General features: G+C 38.5%; 1 protein-coding gene and 1 long non-coding RNA gene across 2 annotated transcripts; one reads left to right on the top strand and one right to left on the bottom strand.

Annotated features, from left to right (window-relative positions):
- Positions 1 to 311: 311 nt before the first annotated feature.
- Positions 312 to 9,983, bottom strand: senp2 (SUMO specific peptidase 2). The gene is made up of 17 exons (XM_047346006.1): positions 9,678 to 9,983; positions 8,349 to 8,410; positions 8,157 to 8,269; positions 6,743 to 6,809; positions 6,591 to 6,672; positions 6,325 to 6,499; positions 6,041 to 6,147; positions 5,866 to 5,948; positions 3,895 to 3,943; positions 3,736 to 3,802; positions 3,506 to 3,658; positions 3,287 to 3,418; positions 2,889 to 3,113; positions 1,812 to 1,891; positions 1,605 to 1,683; positions 1,410 to 1,505; positions 312 to 1,177 (listed from the first exon to the last, which is right to left on the bottom strand). The coding sequence occupies exons 1-17, from the start codon at positions 9,827 to 9,829 to the stop codon at positions 1,115 to 1,117; spliced, it is 1,785 nt and encodes a 594-aa protein (XP_047201962.1). The 5' UTR covers positions 9,830 to 9,983; the 3' UTR covers positions 312 to 1,114.
- A 39-nt stretch (positions 9,984 to 10,022) lies between these two features.
- On the top strand, positions 10,023 to 11,679 carry LOC124855880. The gene is made up of 3 exons (XR_007035175.1): positions 10,023 to 10,153; positions 10,816 to 10,987; positions 11,074 to 11,679. It is a non-coding gene; the product is annotated as an uncharacterized LOC124855880 (long non-coding RNA).
- The last annotated feature ends 7,612 nt before the right edge of the window (positions 11,680 to 19,291 follow it).

Raw genomic sequence — 19,291 nt, 5'->3', positions numbered from 1 at the left:
CACACCATAAATGCAACCAGATTTTCATTGGTTATTTTTTGCAAACTATATTATTTTCCTTTCACTTTGCTGTTGCACAATAGCTTCTGATTTGACAAAAAAGACCTCCCTGAAATACATTGTAATTTCTGGTTGTAGAATGATAAACTGTGTAAAAGTTTAAGGGTTGTGAATAACTTTTACAAGCTAGGTTACAGCACATTGCTTTATAAGCTTGGATTGTAATGACTTGAGAAAATCCCACTCATTGGTTCACCGGAGCCCTCTAGGATTACCCCGGACTAATAAAAAAAACTTAAACTCCGATTACAAAAAAAAAACACTTTATTACAGGAGGGGGCATTACATTTTAAGCATGAGGACTAACATGCATGCCTGTACAGTAGTTCCCTATGAAGTATACAAAAATCTAAGTCCTTGTACCTGCACTATGTGTGGGTGAACAAAAGTCATAGTCCAATTATGGGGGGAAAAACATTACACACGCATTCAAAAAAAAACAACAACCTATTTTTCATCCAATCAATTTATAAATAATAATGTTTAACAAATGTTATTACAGCAAGCTCTCAGACATGCAAATTGTCTCTGGACATAAGGCAAAACAGGAGGTATTTCACCATTTTCACACAATACAGTTTCTTGACTAAATAAAATTATCTTTACATCCTTCAATGAATTTAGCTATGAATCCACATTACATTAGGAGAGAATCGCTGCATTCTGGGCCAAGATGCTCAAAAATTATACTTGCAAAAACACAAAAACAAATCCTCCTTAAAGCGTGCTCTAAACTGAGCTCAACAAGAGGGTAAAGGCACTTTGAGCACTATATGAAGCAGTAAAAAAAAAAATTAAATCAAAAGCCATTTAATCACAAGTGAGAACTTTTTTGCATCACAAATTTCCATCAACAAAACATCTCCAATTAGAACTTGGATTCAAAATAGTGTCTATGTCTCTTTGTAAGAAAAGAGACATGATTAATGTTAAGACTAGTGTTGATTGCTTCAAATATCTGGGTTATCTTTCAAGCAGTAAAGTTCATGTTTCTGGCCCACGATTCTTTGTGAGACCAACATGTAGTTGCTGTTGCTCCTGGGATTGTAATCTTCTATAGCAGCTTCTGATTGAGGATTTCCCACATCATTAACTTCCTGAAGAGAGGCATGTGGCCCTACAAAAGTTGAAGAAAGCGATCATAAAGTTAGAACAAAAGGTGCGTAGTATAAACACACTGAAATATTTTAAAAGCACTTTAATTGAATAACTAAAACTAAGGGTTATGATCTGTTGATTCAAAGTAGCAGCATAGTAGGACAAAAGCTGTTCTGCAAAAGCAACTGCACCTTTCAGTAACAACAACAAAAACCAAATGGTTGCATTATTTACAAAAATATTGTGTTTACCTGTTTAAAGGTGAGGGGCTTCCCCTTTGCAATATAGTCAGCATATTTACAGGCAAAAACACCACAGTCACTTCCATTTTTCTGCTGAGGAATGTCCTGTTTGTACAGAATATAACATTAATCTCCAAGTTACAGATAACATTTTAAATGACGTTATTAAATGTTTTGTCAACAGTGAGTTTAACGCTGACCAACCTTCAGGCTTCCAACAGTCCATCTGGCACTGTCAAGCTCCCTTCCTTTTTTTGCTTTGTGTTCTTCTTTAAGGTAAAGTCTGGAAAATGAGCACAGCTGGATCATTTATAGTACAGTTCAACTCAAAGAAATGAATGCTAAAGATTGCAGCTTGAGAAAAAAAATATATATATATATCAAAAGTAGAGAGAGAAAACTTAGACTCACAGTAAAAGATTACAGATGTCATCATGTCTCTGACCCATGGAGTCATATGATTTCACTGTTTTTAACTTTAAATCTATCACCTACAAGGAAGAAAACAACATTTATCAAATCAAACAGAACCAATGCATGCTTTCATGGAATCAAATGGTAAATCTACAGTTATACATTTTAACAATGAAATACCAGTGCTGAAACAGATTAAATGTGGAGTCCCACAAGGTTTAGAGTTAGGAACACAAACTTTTTAATTTATATTTAATTGCATTTGTGAAGTAACTAAAGTTTACTTTTGTTTTCTAATGCTAAATATTCTTGCATTGCAAATGGTTTAAAATTATTGTAGAGAATATTGTATGCAAAACAAGAAGTGGTTTATTAATAGGTTATTTTTAAACTGATTAAAGGAAGGATTTAATATCAATACATGAAGATTCCCTAGAAAAGTTATCTGCAGTTACGTTTTTCTAGAAGAAAGTTAAGATCATAAACAATTAAAACTTGATTTCAAAGAATACTTAAGATGAAAAGTATGTCAAGCATTTCAACTGAATTAAGCAAAATGTTTGTTTCAAAATTTGAAAATGTTATTAGTTCTCTAAAAGGCTTAACATTACTGATAAATAATTAGCAGAAGTTTTTGTATTAGCATCAAACAACAATACTTGTAAGAAAAATTGTTTTAAAGTGCATAGACAGGCTACGTTTAGACAGATGTGCAGATTATAGTTTACGGAGCTAAACTGAAATAATTTGGAGAAATTAAAATTAGTTTCTGTGATTCACCTTAAGAATTCCTATAAAAAAATGATTGAGACATAATGAACGTATTAAATAATAATACTTAAAAAGATATAGCAGCTCATGTTTGTTTACGTTTAAAAAAAATATGTAAATTAGGACCAGCAATCTGTATTAATTCTGTTGTAATGTGAGAGCAGCTCCTTTTTTACTCATAATTTTGTACATTGAATCTCATCCGAGTTTGTTTTTTGTACGTGATTGTCGATGTTTATTTAAATAAAATGAATAAAATACAACCTATTTGAACTTGACAGTTATGTGATAAGTCCGACTCACAGCTAACGCCCAGTGGACACCGAGATGCAGTGGGACGAGAATGAGGTCAAACATAAAGAGGTCGACAGCTTTGGTCCAGCGCTTCACAGCCACATGTCCTCCAGCCTGTCCTCCTGCCCCACCCCGCAGCTTTGGGTAAAAGAAGGTGCTAAAAGTGTAGACCTTTAACCTTCCACTGTCGCTGGAACGTCGCTCCATGATGAGGGAAAGATAGAAGTTAATAACCTTGAAAGAAAAATTGGCACAAAACAATAAATTCAGACACAATGTAATACATTTTTCTCCAAAATATCATGAGCTTAATCTGGTCTTCAGTCAACACAAAAAAAGTGTTAACGTTGGTGTTCTGAGATTCATATTGTAAAGATTTTGCAGGCTGCAGTTAAGCATATATTTACCTCATCATTGAGCCATCCACCTTCCTGTAGAGTGGATAGGTCTCGCTGCGTGATCCGAAGTTTGAAAGCTGCGCTTAAAACGAGGTTGGGGTCTCTCTGAGCCAAAGCTTCACTAACCTCCATGACCATTTCCTGTAAGACAGAGAAGAGACACAGTAAAATGTCAAACTGTAACGGTGCGGTCGGAAACACATTAATGTCTACATTACATTTAACCACCTTGGTCAGCCTGGGTATGTCTTCGCTGTGCCTTACATGTGGGGCATAACCAGACTGAGTTTCACTGACGCTGAGTGCAGAAGCATCCCTGTCCACTAGATTAAGGCGAGTAGCAACTTCTGTAGAAAGGTCCACCTCTGCAGTCTCTTTTGTCTGCGATGCAGGTCAACGTTACTCACAGGACCCGATGGATACTTTGGCAAGGCGGAAGTTTATTAAAACATGCCTACCTTTATATATCTAACAGGTTGTATTTCCTCTTCACTGTGTGACTTATTAAAACTTAGGCCTCCCCACCTGAAGATGCATTAAAAACAAGTTAATGAGATGATGAAAAAACAAAAACACATTCACTTGGTCACATCAAATTAAAGTAGTTTAAAACCAACCTGTCCTTAGTTGCAGTAGTATTTCTGTATGTAAACACATTTGGTGCAGCTGGGAAGAAGAGAAGATTATTTAAATCCTTCTGAAAATTAGTATTATGTGAGAAGCGTTTCTGCAAGTGCAATACTTTTAAAGACTTATGATTAAAATGTAAGAACTACATTAATTAACCAACTTCTAGTATTTGTTTTTTTCTATTAGTTAAGTATAATTATCAGCTTGAATTGTTGTTTGAAAACTAGCTTGACTAATTTCAACACTTATAGTACACTACAAACGTCATAACAGTTCCTTTTCATTAGGATTTAATGCTTCCCTGCTTAGGGCTTTTTGTCAAAGCAAAACACCTGAAATCGTCAACCAGAACAATGAATGGAGCCAGCACGTTTATGGAGAAAGATAAAGGCAATTAAAGCACAAACAAATTTAAGACTGAACTGAATTAACTTGACTCATTAAGTTAAGACCTAATATGGAAAAGTTCAACACTTTCTGTTATTAAATTTGTGACTTTAAAACCTCGTAGAAACTGTAAGGAACTGAATTACTACTCGTTTGACTTTACTGCATATCTGCCTTAAGTTTCAATGGCATAAAAAAAAAAAATTAACTGCATTGCCTAACTAAGCTTTTGACACCGATGCTTTCTTGATTTAATCATAATAAGCCAGGCTGCTACGGATGTGAAAAACACTGCAGGAGAACCCACACAACAAATATCACAGAACTGACACATTAATAGTATTAATATCACATTATGATATCGAGACATTTGTTCAGTTTGGCATTCTGAATGCTTGAATGGGTGTTCACCTGGACAACAGACTGGAGTGGAGATGCAACTGTGAAGCCATCTACAAAAAGGGACAGAGCAGACTGTACTTCTTGAGGAAGCTTAGGTCCTTTGGTGTTTGCAGCAAGATGCTGCATATCTTCTATAAGTCTGTTGTGGAGAGTGTGATCTCTTCTGCCATCATCTGCTGGGGAAGCAGCATCAGAGCCAGGGACTTAAAAAAGCTCAACAAGCTGATAAAGAAGACTGGCTCTGTTCTGGGGACTCCAAGGCAAAGAAGGATTCTTCATAAAATGAAGAACATTAATGAGAACCCTGAGCATCCTCTTCATCAGACTGTCCTAAAACAACAGTGTCTTCATTCAGAGGCTTCTTCAGATGTGCTGTAAGACAGACCGCTACAGGAGATCCTTCCTGCCCACAGCCATCAGCATCTACAACAACTCTTTGAAGAAACCTGTATAATGAGCTACAACAACATTTAATTTCCCTTTGGGATTAATAAAGTATTTTTGAATTGAATTGAATCTGATTTCATGACTTCCCCAGATAATTTGGCTATAATTATCAGATAATTATCTGACTACTTAGAGAGTTTAATTCCCAGACAGTCAGTTAATTCTTTAACATGTAAAACAAAACAAAAAAAAGCCATGACAGAAATGATGTTTCTCCTTTTCATTTCCTCACGCTCAGATCCGTGTATGATGTGTTTTCCAATGTTCCAATGTTCTCCAAAACATTGTCTGCAGCTTTAACATGTTTTTCGAAGGACAGCTCTTTGGGTTTAGGAAGGTTTTTCATGGCTTTTTACTGCCAGCTTATTTGTTCAAAAGGCTTACTTAGCTGCAATAAGGCAGATAAGTTGGCCCCACAGAAGATGGAGAAGGGACCTGAAGGGGTCACTGGAGCAGAGAAGGAGAACCAGCCTTAAGCTGTTTAACTGGTCAACTTCTGTTAGGATTATAGGTCATTGAACCTATTTAGTATGTTTTTGATCATTTATGTATTCTATGTATATATTTAAAAGTTTTTTCACATGATTCCATCCAAAGATCCCACAAACACACTGACATTTTGTAGTAACATTGATTCAATGGAAGCCCCTGGAACAAACAAACAACCAAAAACACAGAAGACGTTATTTTGAAGACAAACAGTATCCACAGGAGAGCCCTACCTGTGCACACCACCCTCCTCGAGACCGAGTCAAAGGTTCTCTCTGAAGCAGATGTCTTGTGAGGAACTTGTAACAGCGACTCACTAGGGGGGCGGAGGAAGGATGAGAGGTGCATGGTGATTGGAGCTTAGTAAACCTCTTTGAAAACCCCACATCTGTAGACGAAAACACTCACTCATGTGGTTTAGCTTGGTTGAAGGGTAGGGGTTGGCTTTTGCTGTATTTCTCCGTCACCATCTCCAGTAAACGTCTGTAGTGCTCCTTGTTGTTCTGCTTTATGGCCTAAAACAAAGATTAAAACTGATGATCTCAGTGGTTATGGAATGATAAAGCACCATTAAATGATGACCTGATTATTACTACATGCAAGATAATCCAAACAGTGAAGAAAATGGTTTAATGCGAATATAAGTGTAACCGAATACCCCAAACAACAAAAAGATTTAGGTTCAAATATACCTCTTCCACAGTAAGACTGGGCTTATAGCAGCGGTTGTGTCCGCAGCCATTATAAATCGGTTCGGGATTAGTAGTTCCCACTCTGAGAGCAGGCCTTGAAGGCAGTAGCTGAAGGGAGGCTCTCCTCCCCCAGGTTTTCCCTCTATCTGGGAGTGCAGCAGGGAGCGTTGTTCCACTAGATTAGAAAAAAAGAGCATTTTAGAGGCTTTGTGCTAAAGGTTTTATTGAGACTCATAAACAAGCTGTAGAAAAACTAGATCACATACTTGCATTTCCTTATTAAAGGAGGTAAAGAGCTTTGGAAGGGATTCTTAGCACTCATGTCATTCACCCCACCTACAGCTTTATCTGGGAAGAAAATAAAAATTAGACATGAATCCAGCCAGGAGTTTTCGTAGAGATGTGCATCATCACTCACCCATTTTCCAGTCAGTACCGTTTAGCCATGAAGTGTGAAGCTCGTCTATGCCCATTAAAGTGATAGGCTAAATTAAAACATAGGGTGAAAAATATTTTAAATCAAATCAATTCCAGCCGTAATGTACATTTAAACACACAGTGCTGCACATGAAAAGGCAAAAAGACGAGTTGCACCATTCTGGACCAACTAGAGCCATGACAGGGAAGCCTGGCTCACACCAACATACAAGGAGTTGCAATAATCAAGTTGGGAAGTAATAAAAGCCAGGATTGCCCTTTCCTGGTCACTAAATACTGAGAAAAAAAGGTTAAACTAAGAACTGATTAATTTCTCAAAATTAGAGGCTTATCTATAGAATTACCATCTCAGACACTGCACTCAAATGTTGCACACGCAGTTTAACAAAAGGTTCCAGGTTCCTCAGAACCAAAAGTAGTAGTTCTGCTAATACCACTAGATCCAAATATGATCACTTACATTTTGTGTTTTATTAAAATCAAGTAACCAGGATTTGGTTTCAGCAAGACAAACAAACAGCAGCGTAAGAGAAAATCAAATGTTACGTTTTAACTATGCAAATCTGAGTAATGCCCGTGTAACTATGAAAAGAGATGTAATGCTTCTTGAAAACAGACCCAAGGGGAAACGTGTAGAGTAAAAGGGGGTATGCACATCAGGAGCCCCGCAGTGTGATTCCTTTCTGATACATTAAAAGCGTCTGTGGATTTTGGACCAAGGCAGTCATCTATTTAAGGCACAGATGTTGCTGCCTCCCATACCAACCATGAATAAATTACTAACCAAACCAAAACTAATATACGATACCCTAAATTATTTAAAAACAACCGCAAAATAGTAAGTCACCATTCCTTCTTTATATCTTAACTCAACAGAATAGAAAATCTTCTGAGATCGCCGGGCAATATTATTTTTTTGCCATTGTATTTACAATGACTAGATTTTAGGTCAAAATGTTGTGATCTACTGTATCAAGATCACCTGAATCTGATCAATAAAACTTTAAAAATTCTACTTTCTGTGCTTTCAAGAGCTTTAAGGCCCGACAGAAACACTTCCAGAATGTTGTGTTCATTGACAGAGGAGTGCAGATTCACAAAAACCACCTTCCCAAAACTGAAATAAAAATCCAGAGGTATTTATTTGGTTAGCTAAAACTACTTTAGTTTGTGATGTGGTGTAATGATATCAACCCTGTTTATCCTACATTTAGCCTGAAAATGGATTTGACATCAAAAGTATTCTCAATCTGTCCTCATTTAGAAACAATACTGAAAACTACACATCCTCATGACAGTTTCAATCCACTTCTCAGTTTATAACAAATAGACAGTTTATCATCCATATCTACAAAACATTATGCATCAATTGAACACACAGACATAACACCTACATGTGTTTCTTCATGGCTGCCGGGATTTTCACCCCTTCCTGACAGCGGTTTCTTCAGCCTCAGTAGACCTGCTAAACCTGCTACAGTCTTCTTCACAAAGCTGACCACAACATCTAAAAGGCAGGACATAAGTAAACAGTTACTGAACTACAAGTCAAGAGACGTTTTTAAAATAAATCATGATCAACATACCTTTTTTGCGTCGTTTTGCCTCCACCGGGTCACTCTGACGAATATTATCTGCGACATGCACACTGTAACACCAGAAAATAAGAACACTGCCTCTTATTTACAATACTTAACCCCTTTTGTAATATTTATCTAGGAGCTGGTGGAACCTTTTATATGAACAAAACTGAAACACTTGTTTACAACCCTAGTGGACAAAGTATAGATGAAAGTATTACTATTCGGCTGTACGCAGAGCAGGTAAATGCTAACAATGCCCAATTAATATTAATTCAGAAAATCTAGGAGTACAGCTGTAGCAGGAGGTCAGGTTGAGTAGGTAGTGGCACAGCTTATCACTGTAGTGGATCCGGGATGGAGCAGTTAAGAGGATAAGGGCATTTAAAAAATAGAAACAAAAATAGCTCAAAGTTGGAGAACTACAGCACAGAGTGGCACACTTGGATCACCCAGTCTCCATAACAACCAACAGACACCATTTCCATGGCAACGTGTTATTTGGGGGAGGGGGTATTCTGTTCTACCATTTCAAATGTATACATATAGAGTTTTCTATACTTTACATGGACTTTCATCAGATACATGTGCTTTGGTTAAATAACCAAAGCACAAAAAAGAAAAAGATTCTTCTGGTGGGGTTCATGTTGAACACAGGAAGCACATGTGAAAAAGCACTTCATCCCAACACCGGTTTCTCTTCCACCAGTTCGAGTTCATGGCATCATGAATGCTTTGAAATACCCAGAGATTTTAAATAAAAAAATCAGGTGGACACTACAAGAAACCTAAAAGTGGACATCAATGGGCCTTTCAGAAGGTTAATAATCCTAAATGAAAGCCATAACCAACATAGAAATGGTTCAACAGACCCAAAATCTGCCTCCTTTCATGGCTATCACTGTCCCCAGACCCAACTTATAGGAAATCAGTGGGATGAGAAGAAGAGAAAAGAGAATCAGAACACAGGGATTAGATGATCGTGGGCACAGGTTTCAATCTCCAGTCCTTGGAGGCCTGTGCTCTGTAGCTCCGCTTCAACACACCTGAGTTAAATAACTAAGCCATTAGTAATGACTTTATCGCGTACAGAAGAGATAATTTAGCGATTTGATTTAGATGTGTTGGACCTAGGATATATCTAAAAGCTGCAAGTTTCCACCGGCCCTAGCCTAGAGCGTTTACATCTTTAACTATTTCCTACTATGTCCCCCCACCATTGTTAGCAGATAATGTGAACTTTAGCCAGCCTTAAGTAAACAAACCTAAAAAAAAGTCACGGAGGAATTATAGAGCGACTGAAATTAAATCACTCGGGATCAGAATAACACCGACCTCTTGTAATTCCGTTTAGCCGGTCTTCCTTGGCTGTCCTGCCGCCGTGCTCCTTCCCCACTGCCGCTACTTCTCGCGGGCCACTCGGTGTGGTCTTGCCCGGTAACGGGTTCAAACAGAGACGATATTCCGTCAACTATCCATCCATACATCCCAGACAAATACGAGAAAAATGGAACGAGGTCTTCTGCCCAGGCCAGGACTATTTCTTCGCAGGTTAAAGCCTCAAACAGCAATCTACGACACAACGGCTATAGGTGCTTTAGCCTAGCGTTAGCATTGGTGTGTTGAAACGCAGAGGATGTGCGTCACTCCGTCAGTGTGACGTTTTCACAAAGCGCGAATGTTTTTGTTAGTGGCAATGAGAAGGGGTTCTGATTGGTTGGCTTTATGTCCTCTGTTTTTCACGGAGGCATCAATGCAGAGCTAACCAGAGCTAACCTGTACGAAGTTTTACGGAGAAGCGCAGAATGAAGGTAACTCAATTATTAAGTCATTAAGTTAATTTTCGAAATTATATTTTTAAGGTTGTCAGTTTGTATTATGAAGCCTACATGTACAAATTTGTAGGTGAAAAAGTACAGATTTAAAATGTAAGTGGAGAAAGGAAATCTATCGTACTAACGTTTCAAACGTGTTCGTAGCGACGTCGAAGAGTGAAAAAAAATAAAATATAAAATAGTTTTGTAAATTTAGTCATATATTTTGGAGATGGGTGGAGTGTTGACCTCCACATTGAGGTTTTTGGGGATTTGTAAATGGAAAGTCGCCCTTTTATATTTACGGTCTGCTAGATGGCAGTGGAGAACGTCACAGGATTTGAACAGACTATCACGTAAGGTTGATATTAAAATAAATATTTCCAAATAATTCTCACAACTGATTATTCAAAATAAAGTGGATATAGGAAAACACTGTCATGGTTCTCTGGCTTCTGTGCAAATTAAGTGTCAATGTGGCTTAACTAAAAATATTTGCAGTCATATAATTTGTTATACATGTAAAATATATATTTATTTGCAAATTAGGATTTGTCAATTTTTCTTTTGCTTAGCTATAAGAGAAACATTTTAAATGGTACCCTTGGTGGTCTTTTTGAATATTCTTACACTTTTTTTTAAAAAACATTTTTATACAGCATATAACAGTGCACCGTAAAGGAGATGAAAAACCTCGACCTGTTCCCAGCTTGGAAAATCCAGACCTGTATCAATGTCCCTTCTGTACCCCAGAGTTATATAGACCTGCTGGTTATTCACAAATGGCTACACATCTTGCCAGTCACTTGCTCAAAGCAGTCAATCATAGAGGTATGTCTGGGTACGTTTACAAGTCTTTGTTACGAATTGTGAGTCATTGATTTTTACATCACAGTCATGTCTTTTGTTCTTTATAGACTACATAATATACAGCTGTGGACTTGGTTGTGCGGGAAAGGCTAAACACTTTCATTGTTGTCACTGCTCAAAGACGTACATAAATAAAAATGGTATCTTAAAACATTTGGATATCCATTGCCAAGATGCCTCATCCCTGCCATTAGCCGCATCAACATCTGCTCCAGCTACATCAGGCCCCTCAGCCGCATCAACGTCTGCTCCAGCTACATCAGGCCCCTCAGCCGCATCAACATCTGCTCCGGCTACATCAGGCCCCTCAGCCGCATCAACATCTGCTCCAGCTACATCAGGCCCCTCAGCCGCATCAACATCTGCTCCCTCAGAAGTCCCATCTCACACACTGGAAGCACACATTCAACCACAAAGCCAACATTCTGAACAAAATGTACTGAACCGTTCAAATCCAAGGGTTGTCACTACAAAGCTAGTTTCGGTGCAGTGTCCTCACTGTAATCACATGTTGCTCCTGCACTCACAACATGTACTGTATGTATTATAACATGTGTAATGGAAATTCTTTTATTAAGTGTTCCAAAGTGTGTGACCTTTGGTTTACCTCACTCCAGTGAACATCTGTGTTAGGGAGTAAGCTGTAAAAGCCATTATCAGAAGTTTAATGGTTAAAACCCACAGTTAGGATGATGTGTTGGGAAGGACAGATGGGTTCCCAGATAACTTTGTCACCTATGAACCCGAGAAGGGTCTGGGGTCATAAAACACAGACTCTTTGAAGTTGAGATAACACTGTCATGTTCTGGTATAAATACTGTGTGTAAATGTTGATCGGGGCTCTGTTTCACTGACTAACCTCAGTGTCAGGGTCTTCAAATGCTGAATGCCTTTGAATAAAACTTATAAAGACAAAGTCCGGATTTTCTCTTGTTATGAGTCAACTTCTACCCACTTTGATAAGAAAATTCCACAACAATTTTGGCGTCACGAACAGGATCTAACGTGCCAGAGGAGACCGCAGGACGGGGACACGGACGCCTGGCCAGCCTGGGAGTTGTTCTCAGTCCACTTCCATATTACGGGAAGAGAGTCCGGGTGCCCGCCTGCGGCTTCTGGCCGATTGGATCCGAACTATTTGTCTTCAAATATATCTGGGTGAGAAGTTGCTCTGTATGATATAATGTATATTATTATTTTTATTGCACATTAACCATCATCTCCTAACTAATTAATTAGGTTCCAGAGTTGCGAGATGGAGGACATCAGCTGAGGGCCAGGTCACCCTGTAAAAGAATGGCAGGGAGGTTCTCATTGGTAACAATGAGATAAAGCAGAACACAGGGTTTTGCGGGTGGTTTTTAGCAATTTTCTACACCTCATAAAGGAGAAAAGCCAGACGGCAGACGTGCTGCTGAACGGGTAAAAAGGGGAAAAAAATTGTTCCAGAACCTTGAGGCATCAGGGGTGTCTCCTTCTTCATACTCTGATTTATAAAATAATGAGAGGAAAAAGTGGGGATGATTGTGTTAAATGTGCTTTAATTTGGAAGATAAGTTTGGTTTTTCACAGCGTGGAAGTTTGAGTGTAAATAAGTTAAATAGTTTCAAGTAAAACAGTTGATGGAAAAAAAAAAAAACATAAGGAAAAGATTAAAAGGCACAGAGTGCATCAATTAAGGGGTTAAAGAGTTAAAACTTTCCTGAAGGAAGTTTTGTTTGTCTTAAATATTGCGATCAGTCGGAAAAGAAGGTAAAAGTGAAAAGGGACATTAGAGAGTCGAAAAGAGTTGTTTTAGAAAGGAGTATAATGCATGTTGTGAAAGGAAGTGACAGGCAGGTGAACAACTGACTGACTGACTGATAATATTTCTTTGTGCAAAATCTGAACCTATACTAAACTTTTCTTCTGCCTCTCTCACACACAAATACACACATATATGGGATTTGAGTTCAACATCTGCGTTTTTGAGTCTGGATTTTAGAAACCTGCCCTTCTCCATGGCTACTCCACCAGAGACGCTTCTCCGGCACGGCCTGAAAGAGAGAGATCTGCCTTCCTGCATGTTGAAAATCGCAGTGTGAGTTTCTATTAAAAAAAAAAACGAAACTCAGAAGAAGTCTGAACCCACTGAGATGGACAAAGATCCATGCTGTTTGCAAGAGCCAGAAGAGCGATACACTGGATTTATATTGAAAGCATCTTATGCGGGCAGAAGAGAAACCGGAGCAAAGTTTCTTCTTTCTCCCTCCTGGAGAAGTTAAAGTGGACAAAGAATGATTCAATGTCTCACCAACAGACCGGGGAAGGCCCTGGTTGTTTTTTGGACTGATAGAGAACTGTGTGCCATGACTACGGTGGCCGGGGGGTGCAAAACACTTTTACAAGTACCGAAACAAATTTACATTTCAGAAAACAAATTTACATTTCAGAAAACACTTTTACATTTCAGAAAACAAATTTACATTTCGGAAAACAAATTTACATTTCAGAAAACAAATTTACATTTCAGAAAACAAATTTACATTTCAGAAAACACTTTTACATTTCAGAAAACAAATTTACATTTCAGAAAACACTTTTACATTTCAGAAAACAAATTTACATTTCAGAAAACAATTTAACAAGATGCGAAACAAATTTACATTTCAGAAAACAAATTTACATTTCAGAAAACAAATTTACATTTCAGAAAACACTTTTACATTTCAGAAAACAAATTTACATTTCGGAAAACAAATTTACCTTTCAGAAAACAAATTTACATTTCAGAAAACACTTTTACATTTCAGAAAACAAATTTACATTTCAGAAAATCAACCGGAAAGGGAATGTACCAACGCCGAGGCTGACCCGGAAGTCAGCCTCAGGGCTGCATCCTTCGAAGGCCGTATTTGTAGGCCGATTACGTCACAGCGCGGCAACGAAGGCTGTTCCAATTCATGAATCATTCCGAGCAAATGCTGCCGACAAATGTGTCCTTATTTTGCCCGATTTAAAGGATGCGTTGTGAATATCCTTCGCGGCCCATCATTTCCCATCATTCATTGCGGGTCGAAGCGGATTGGTCAAGCAGGGGAAGCCATGGCGGACCATAGCAACAAAAGCTGTGAGTAAATTGTGGAAAATTACACTTTCTGTGACACAAATTAAGTTCTACAATGTTTTTAGTGCGGGAATATAATTATGTAGACGTGAAATATCTGCTTGATTTATCTAGACATCGCTTAATTTCAAATGTGCTCCCACGTGTTCGGAGTTTTCCGTTCCCGGCGTAGTAACCGGCTCGCCTCGCCAGCCCTACCGGCGGTGAGGTGAGCTAGCCCGGTAGAGATCTGACCGGACTATCGGCACTAAGCTCCCGCTGGCAGTCATCACAGTGAACATTTAACACAAGTGATTTCTAACAGTTTATGTTATTATTTTAATTGTTACTGAAAATCGATTTAACATTTCAGGTGATATTAAGGTTAACCAAAATAAATGGTCAGTTTTATGTAATTCAACTGTATCGCTGGAGAGTGTGATTGAGAATAAATAAGCTTTACAATATGAATTTTTAATGAAGAAATGTGCTATATGTTTTAAAAGTTTATTTATAATTCAGTTAGCATTATAATTTAAGATTCCAGGTACAATCCAGAGACAATCATGTTCAGGTAAAAAAGATGTTTGATTTAACTAGCCAATAAACAAAGAGATAGCAACTTTATGGCTAATGTATGTTGACATATTTTATATATATATATATATATATATTATAAACAACAACTTTAAATTTTAAGATATATGGGAATTATAAAGTATTTGATCCCCTCTGGCTGTTCTTAGATAATTATATAATAATGCAGTGTTTTTGGTGTATTAGTATCTTCTTGCTTTGATCACTTAAAATATCCAGAAGTATGCCTTAAAAATAATGTGTTTTTCCATCTCCATTCTTCCCTTTTCTAGACCAGACCCCTTTACTGCAGGATCAACCTGAGTGTCCCAGTCCTGAAACGCTTCTTCGACCAGGAGGACACCAGGCCTGATTTTCAGCTGAGCAGGGAGTCTCTGGCAGTGCTGCTTAATCTTTTGCACCAGGATAGGCAACATGGATGGGTGCTACTATTGAGACCTTGGTTTTTCTTTTCTTGGTGGCAAGTGGCACATCCTACAGAGTGGTCTGCAGACTGTTTGGGATGCCTCGCTCTACTGTCCATCGCATCGTCCACAGAGTTACAGAGGAGATCGTGGCTATTCGTCACCAGGTCATCTACCTTCTAAAGACCCCTGAGGACTTAAGGCAGTGTCCCGTGAGTTTGCAGGGCTGGCACGCCACAGAGTTTTTCTTAAAGCTGTGGGTGCAATTGACGGTTGCCATATCCACTTCAGGTGTCCAAGCAGCCTTGATGGTCAGTGCTACAGGAACAGGAAACTCTTCCCTTCCATAATCATGCTGGCAGTTTCTGAGAGCCATTTTATTGATACGTATGTGGGCTGGCCAGGGTCAGTGCATGACTCTAGAGTGCTCCGCCACAGCCCACTGTACAGTTTATCCTCCTCCAGGGCATTTTATCCTTGCTGATGGAGGGTACCCATGCCTCCAATATCCACTCCCCCTCATCACTCCCTACAAGAGGACAAGACAAGGTGTGGGAGCCCAGCGCTTTAACAGCCATCATTCCAAAAACACGCTCTATAATAGAGCATGTTTTTGGAATGATGAAAACCAGATTCAGGGCCATCTTCCTGCAAGCGCTGGAGGTGCATGACACCTTTGTACCTCACGTAAGTCTTGACCTAGATCCATTTTATATATACATTATACATAATATATACACATATATATGCACCCTCTTTTAAATTGTTTTCAGGTCATAACAGCATGCGCCATCCTCCACAACATCTGCCTTGGTGCTGGGGATGTCATGGCCCCAGAGGATGACCCAGAGGAGGCTGTAGAAGAGGATGAGGGTGAGGTTTGGACTGAGGCAGTCAGCGTTGCTCTCTGGCAGGACCAGCTTTCAGCTGAGGTGTCCACCCTGGAGGAGGTACCACCAGAACATGACTACTGTGTCAGCCAAGTATAATATTATAGATGTGATTAATGTTTTTGGGGTATAACTAATTGTAATATTTTGTGAGCACCATCTTCTAATTCTGAATTTTTTCGATTACCTCTTAGTGATGTGGCAGCCGTCAATTCAGCCAGCCCTTTAAACCCACTTGATGGACGATACCGTGGACAGTGGAGAGAGGAATCACAAACATCTGCAGACCACCTGTGTGATGCTTCGCTCACCATCCAGAAAGACTAACCACAGATCTCAGTTGCAGCGTCCCATCCAAGTCTCTGACCTTGTGAGAGATTTAGCCACACCGCCAGACTTTCTGTTCACAAAGACATCTGCCTCTTTGTTCTGTTGAAGAGGTTTTTCCAGGAACCAGTCACTCAGGTTGATCCTGTTGTCGCCATTGTAAATACTTGTACATAGTTTTATTTTATGCCTTTTGTCTTGTAATCTTGATCTGTTTGAATGTTTTCTTCCCCCATTCTGTTTAAAATGTCTTTCTTTTCTGACCCCTTCCTGTTGGCTCACTGTCTTCCTTCTCCATCTGGTTGTCCACCGCTCCGCTTGGCCCTGGAGTGTCCTCAGGGATGGAGGCAATTAGGACAGGAGGTGTTGTGGAAGACCTCTGACCCAACACCTCATCCATAAGGACAAACCAGGGCCTAGTAGCAGCAGTGGGCTTTTCACTGACTCCCTCTCCTGACCCTGGATACTTACAATCCTAAAGTTAGATGGAATAAAAAAAAAGAGTTGACTAAACAGAGAAACCAACAAGACTTTTAGAAATATTTTTTTATTTGTGTGTGACATGAGAAGTTCTGAACATAATCTAAATTCTTTTTTTTTTTTCAAATTGTCCCACATTGTTTTGTCCTGCAAAGGGGGTGACCTTCCCCTGTTGGTCCATCTTCTCCAGAATTGTCCTAAACCGAAAAAAGTATGTTAATCACTGGATGGATATTTATGAAAGTTAGAAAGATAGGAGTTATTAAAACTGGACAGAAACTGACTGCAAAGAATGTTGTTATTGTACCTCCAAGCCACGGTGGCTGAGTTTTTAGCTCCAGTAAAAAGGTGGTGGTTCTCATCCCTGAGCTTAATAAACTGGCCTGTCTGCTCCTTTGTACCTAAAAAAAAAAATATCTTGCTTAATATCAGAGCAAAAATAAAGCCTTTTTTAATTTCACATTTGTCTTAATTTGAAGAAAATATTTCTATGCAAATGTCTAAAACAAGCTCTTTCAAACTTTTAACTTCTTTACTGAGATTCACTTACATTTGGAGGTGTATTCCTCGTCGGGTTTACCTGGAATCTGAAATTATAATGCTAACTGAATTATAAATAAACTTTTAAAACATATAGCACATTTCTTCATTAAAAATTCATATTGTAAAGCTTATTTATTCTCAATCACACTCTCCAGCGATACAGTTGGATTACATAAAACTGACCATTTATTGACCTGACCACTCAGGAGAGACAGCAGGATTTTTTGTTTTTTAAGTTGTGTTTATAATTTGTTTTCTTTGGAAAAAACTGTTTGCTTTCAGTACCAGAAGAAAGGACATTCCACTTTAAGGTCACGATGCAGTTAAATGGAAGATGGTCTGTTCTGATGCTAATGATTGGTATTGCAAGTCTTTTTATAACTCTTGTGTTCATTTTGGGAAAGGTACAGCAAAGACAATGTAAGGCTAATCTGAGGAATAATAGTGTAAGGGAAAGCAGAAATGTTAGTAGATTTTCTAGTGAGATTAATTTAACGTGTGCGTCTACAGGAACTCTTTATAGAATTCGGGGTATTAGAAATCCGATTATAGATCCAGATATTTGTATTACACAGGAGGAAAGTACACCTTATTTCCTTGGGAAGACAGTAGGTTGCGAAGCTATTATATCTGTTTTATGTGCTTTAATCAACAGACATAAATTTGAGTCATGTCCTATCAGAACTGTTCCTTCTACTATTTCAGGACAGCCTTACCGGATGGAGGTAAGTTGTATGGCATGGCAGGTAAATTAACCAGGGTTCTTGTTACTTTTCCCAGTAGAGATGGGTTCTCATGTCCTCAGAACATTGGTTGGATGTGTGGAAATAGATTATATCTGTATCTGCCTGCTACTTGGTCTGGAGTATGTTATCTAGATCATTTACTACCTATAGTCACGACTTATACTTCAATCAGCCTAAGATATTAGAACGATGAGTTTGCAAACTAGAATGGCTTTGGATTATCTGTTAGCTGAGAGGGGTGATGGTTTTGAAGAATTTTCCTTTAGTTGTGATTATCTTGTAATCAGAAGAAAGGAGTGTGATGGAAATTCTTGTTATTAAGTGTTCCAAAGTGTATTACCTTTAGGTTACCTCACTCCTCAGAACATGTTAGGGGAGGAAGCTGTAAAAGCCATTATCAGAAGTTTAATGGTTAAAACCCACAGTTAGGATGATGTGTTGGGAAGGACAGATGGGTTCCCAGATAACTTTGTCACCTCTGAACCCGAGAAGGGTCTGGGGTCATAAAACACAGACTCTTTGAAGTTGAGATAGCACTGTCATGTTTGGTATAAATACTGTGTGTAAATGTTGATCGGGGCTCTGTTTCACTGACTTGCTCAGTGACAGTCATTCAAACGCTGAATGCCTTTGAATAAAACTTATAAAGACAAAGTCTGGATTTTCTCTTGTTATGAGTCAACTTCTCTCACACTTTGATAAGAAAATTCCACAACACAAGCCTGTGTTCTTCAGGCATCACACAGTTGTTTGAACTGACATTAAAGACAGAGTTGCTTCCATGCAGACAGCAAAGACAAGACAAGCTTTTTTTTATTTTTTGCATATTGGGACCCTAACAAACATCATCTCTGTCCTATGTTTAGTCTGTCTTTACCACGCAGTCATGTTAATATAGTTATTTATTGCATGATTGCATTTAACAATCACAGCTACTTTCTCTAAAGAGCAATAAATAAATAAAATATAGTCTATAAAATGCAACCGAACCTTTAGAAACCCACTGTGACACATGTTCTGGAAAATACATAATTATAACACTCAATTTCAACCCAATAGTAAGTGATGTATCCAGGTGTGAATGGCCTACGGAACGCCCAAAGGGTCAAACTGACGTGACTTTGTAATACTTATACAGTTGGGAAAGTAGGTATTTGACACATTGACGAGTTTGCAAATTTTCCCACTCACAC

Source organism: Girardinichthys multiradiatus, chromosome 19 (assembly GCF_021462225.1).
Source record: "Girardinichthys multiradiatus isolate DD_20200921_A chromosome 19, DD_fGirMul_XY1, whole genome shotgun sequence".
In the NCBI taxonomy this organism is placed as follows: domain Eukaryota; kingdom Metazoa; phylum Chordata; class Actinopteri; order Cyprinodontiformes; family Goodeidae; genus Girardinichthys; species Girardinichthys multiradiatus.
The sequence above is the reverse complement of the archived record's forward strand: the minus strand, read 5'-3'. Positions and strand labels throughout refer to the sequence as shown.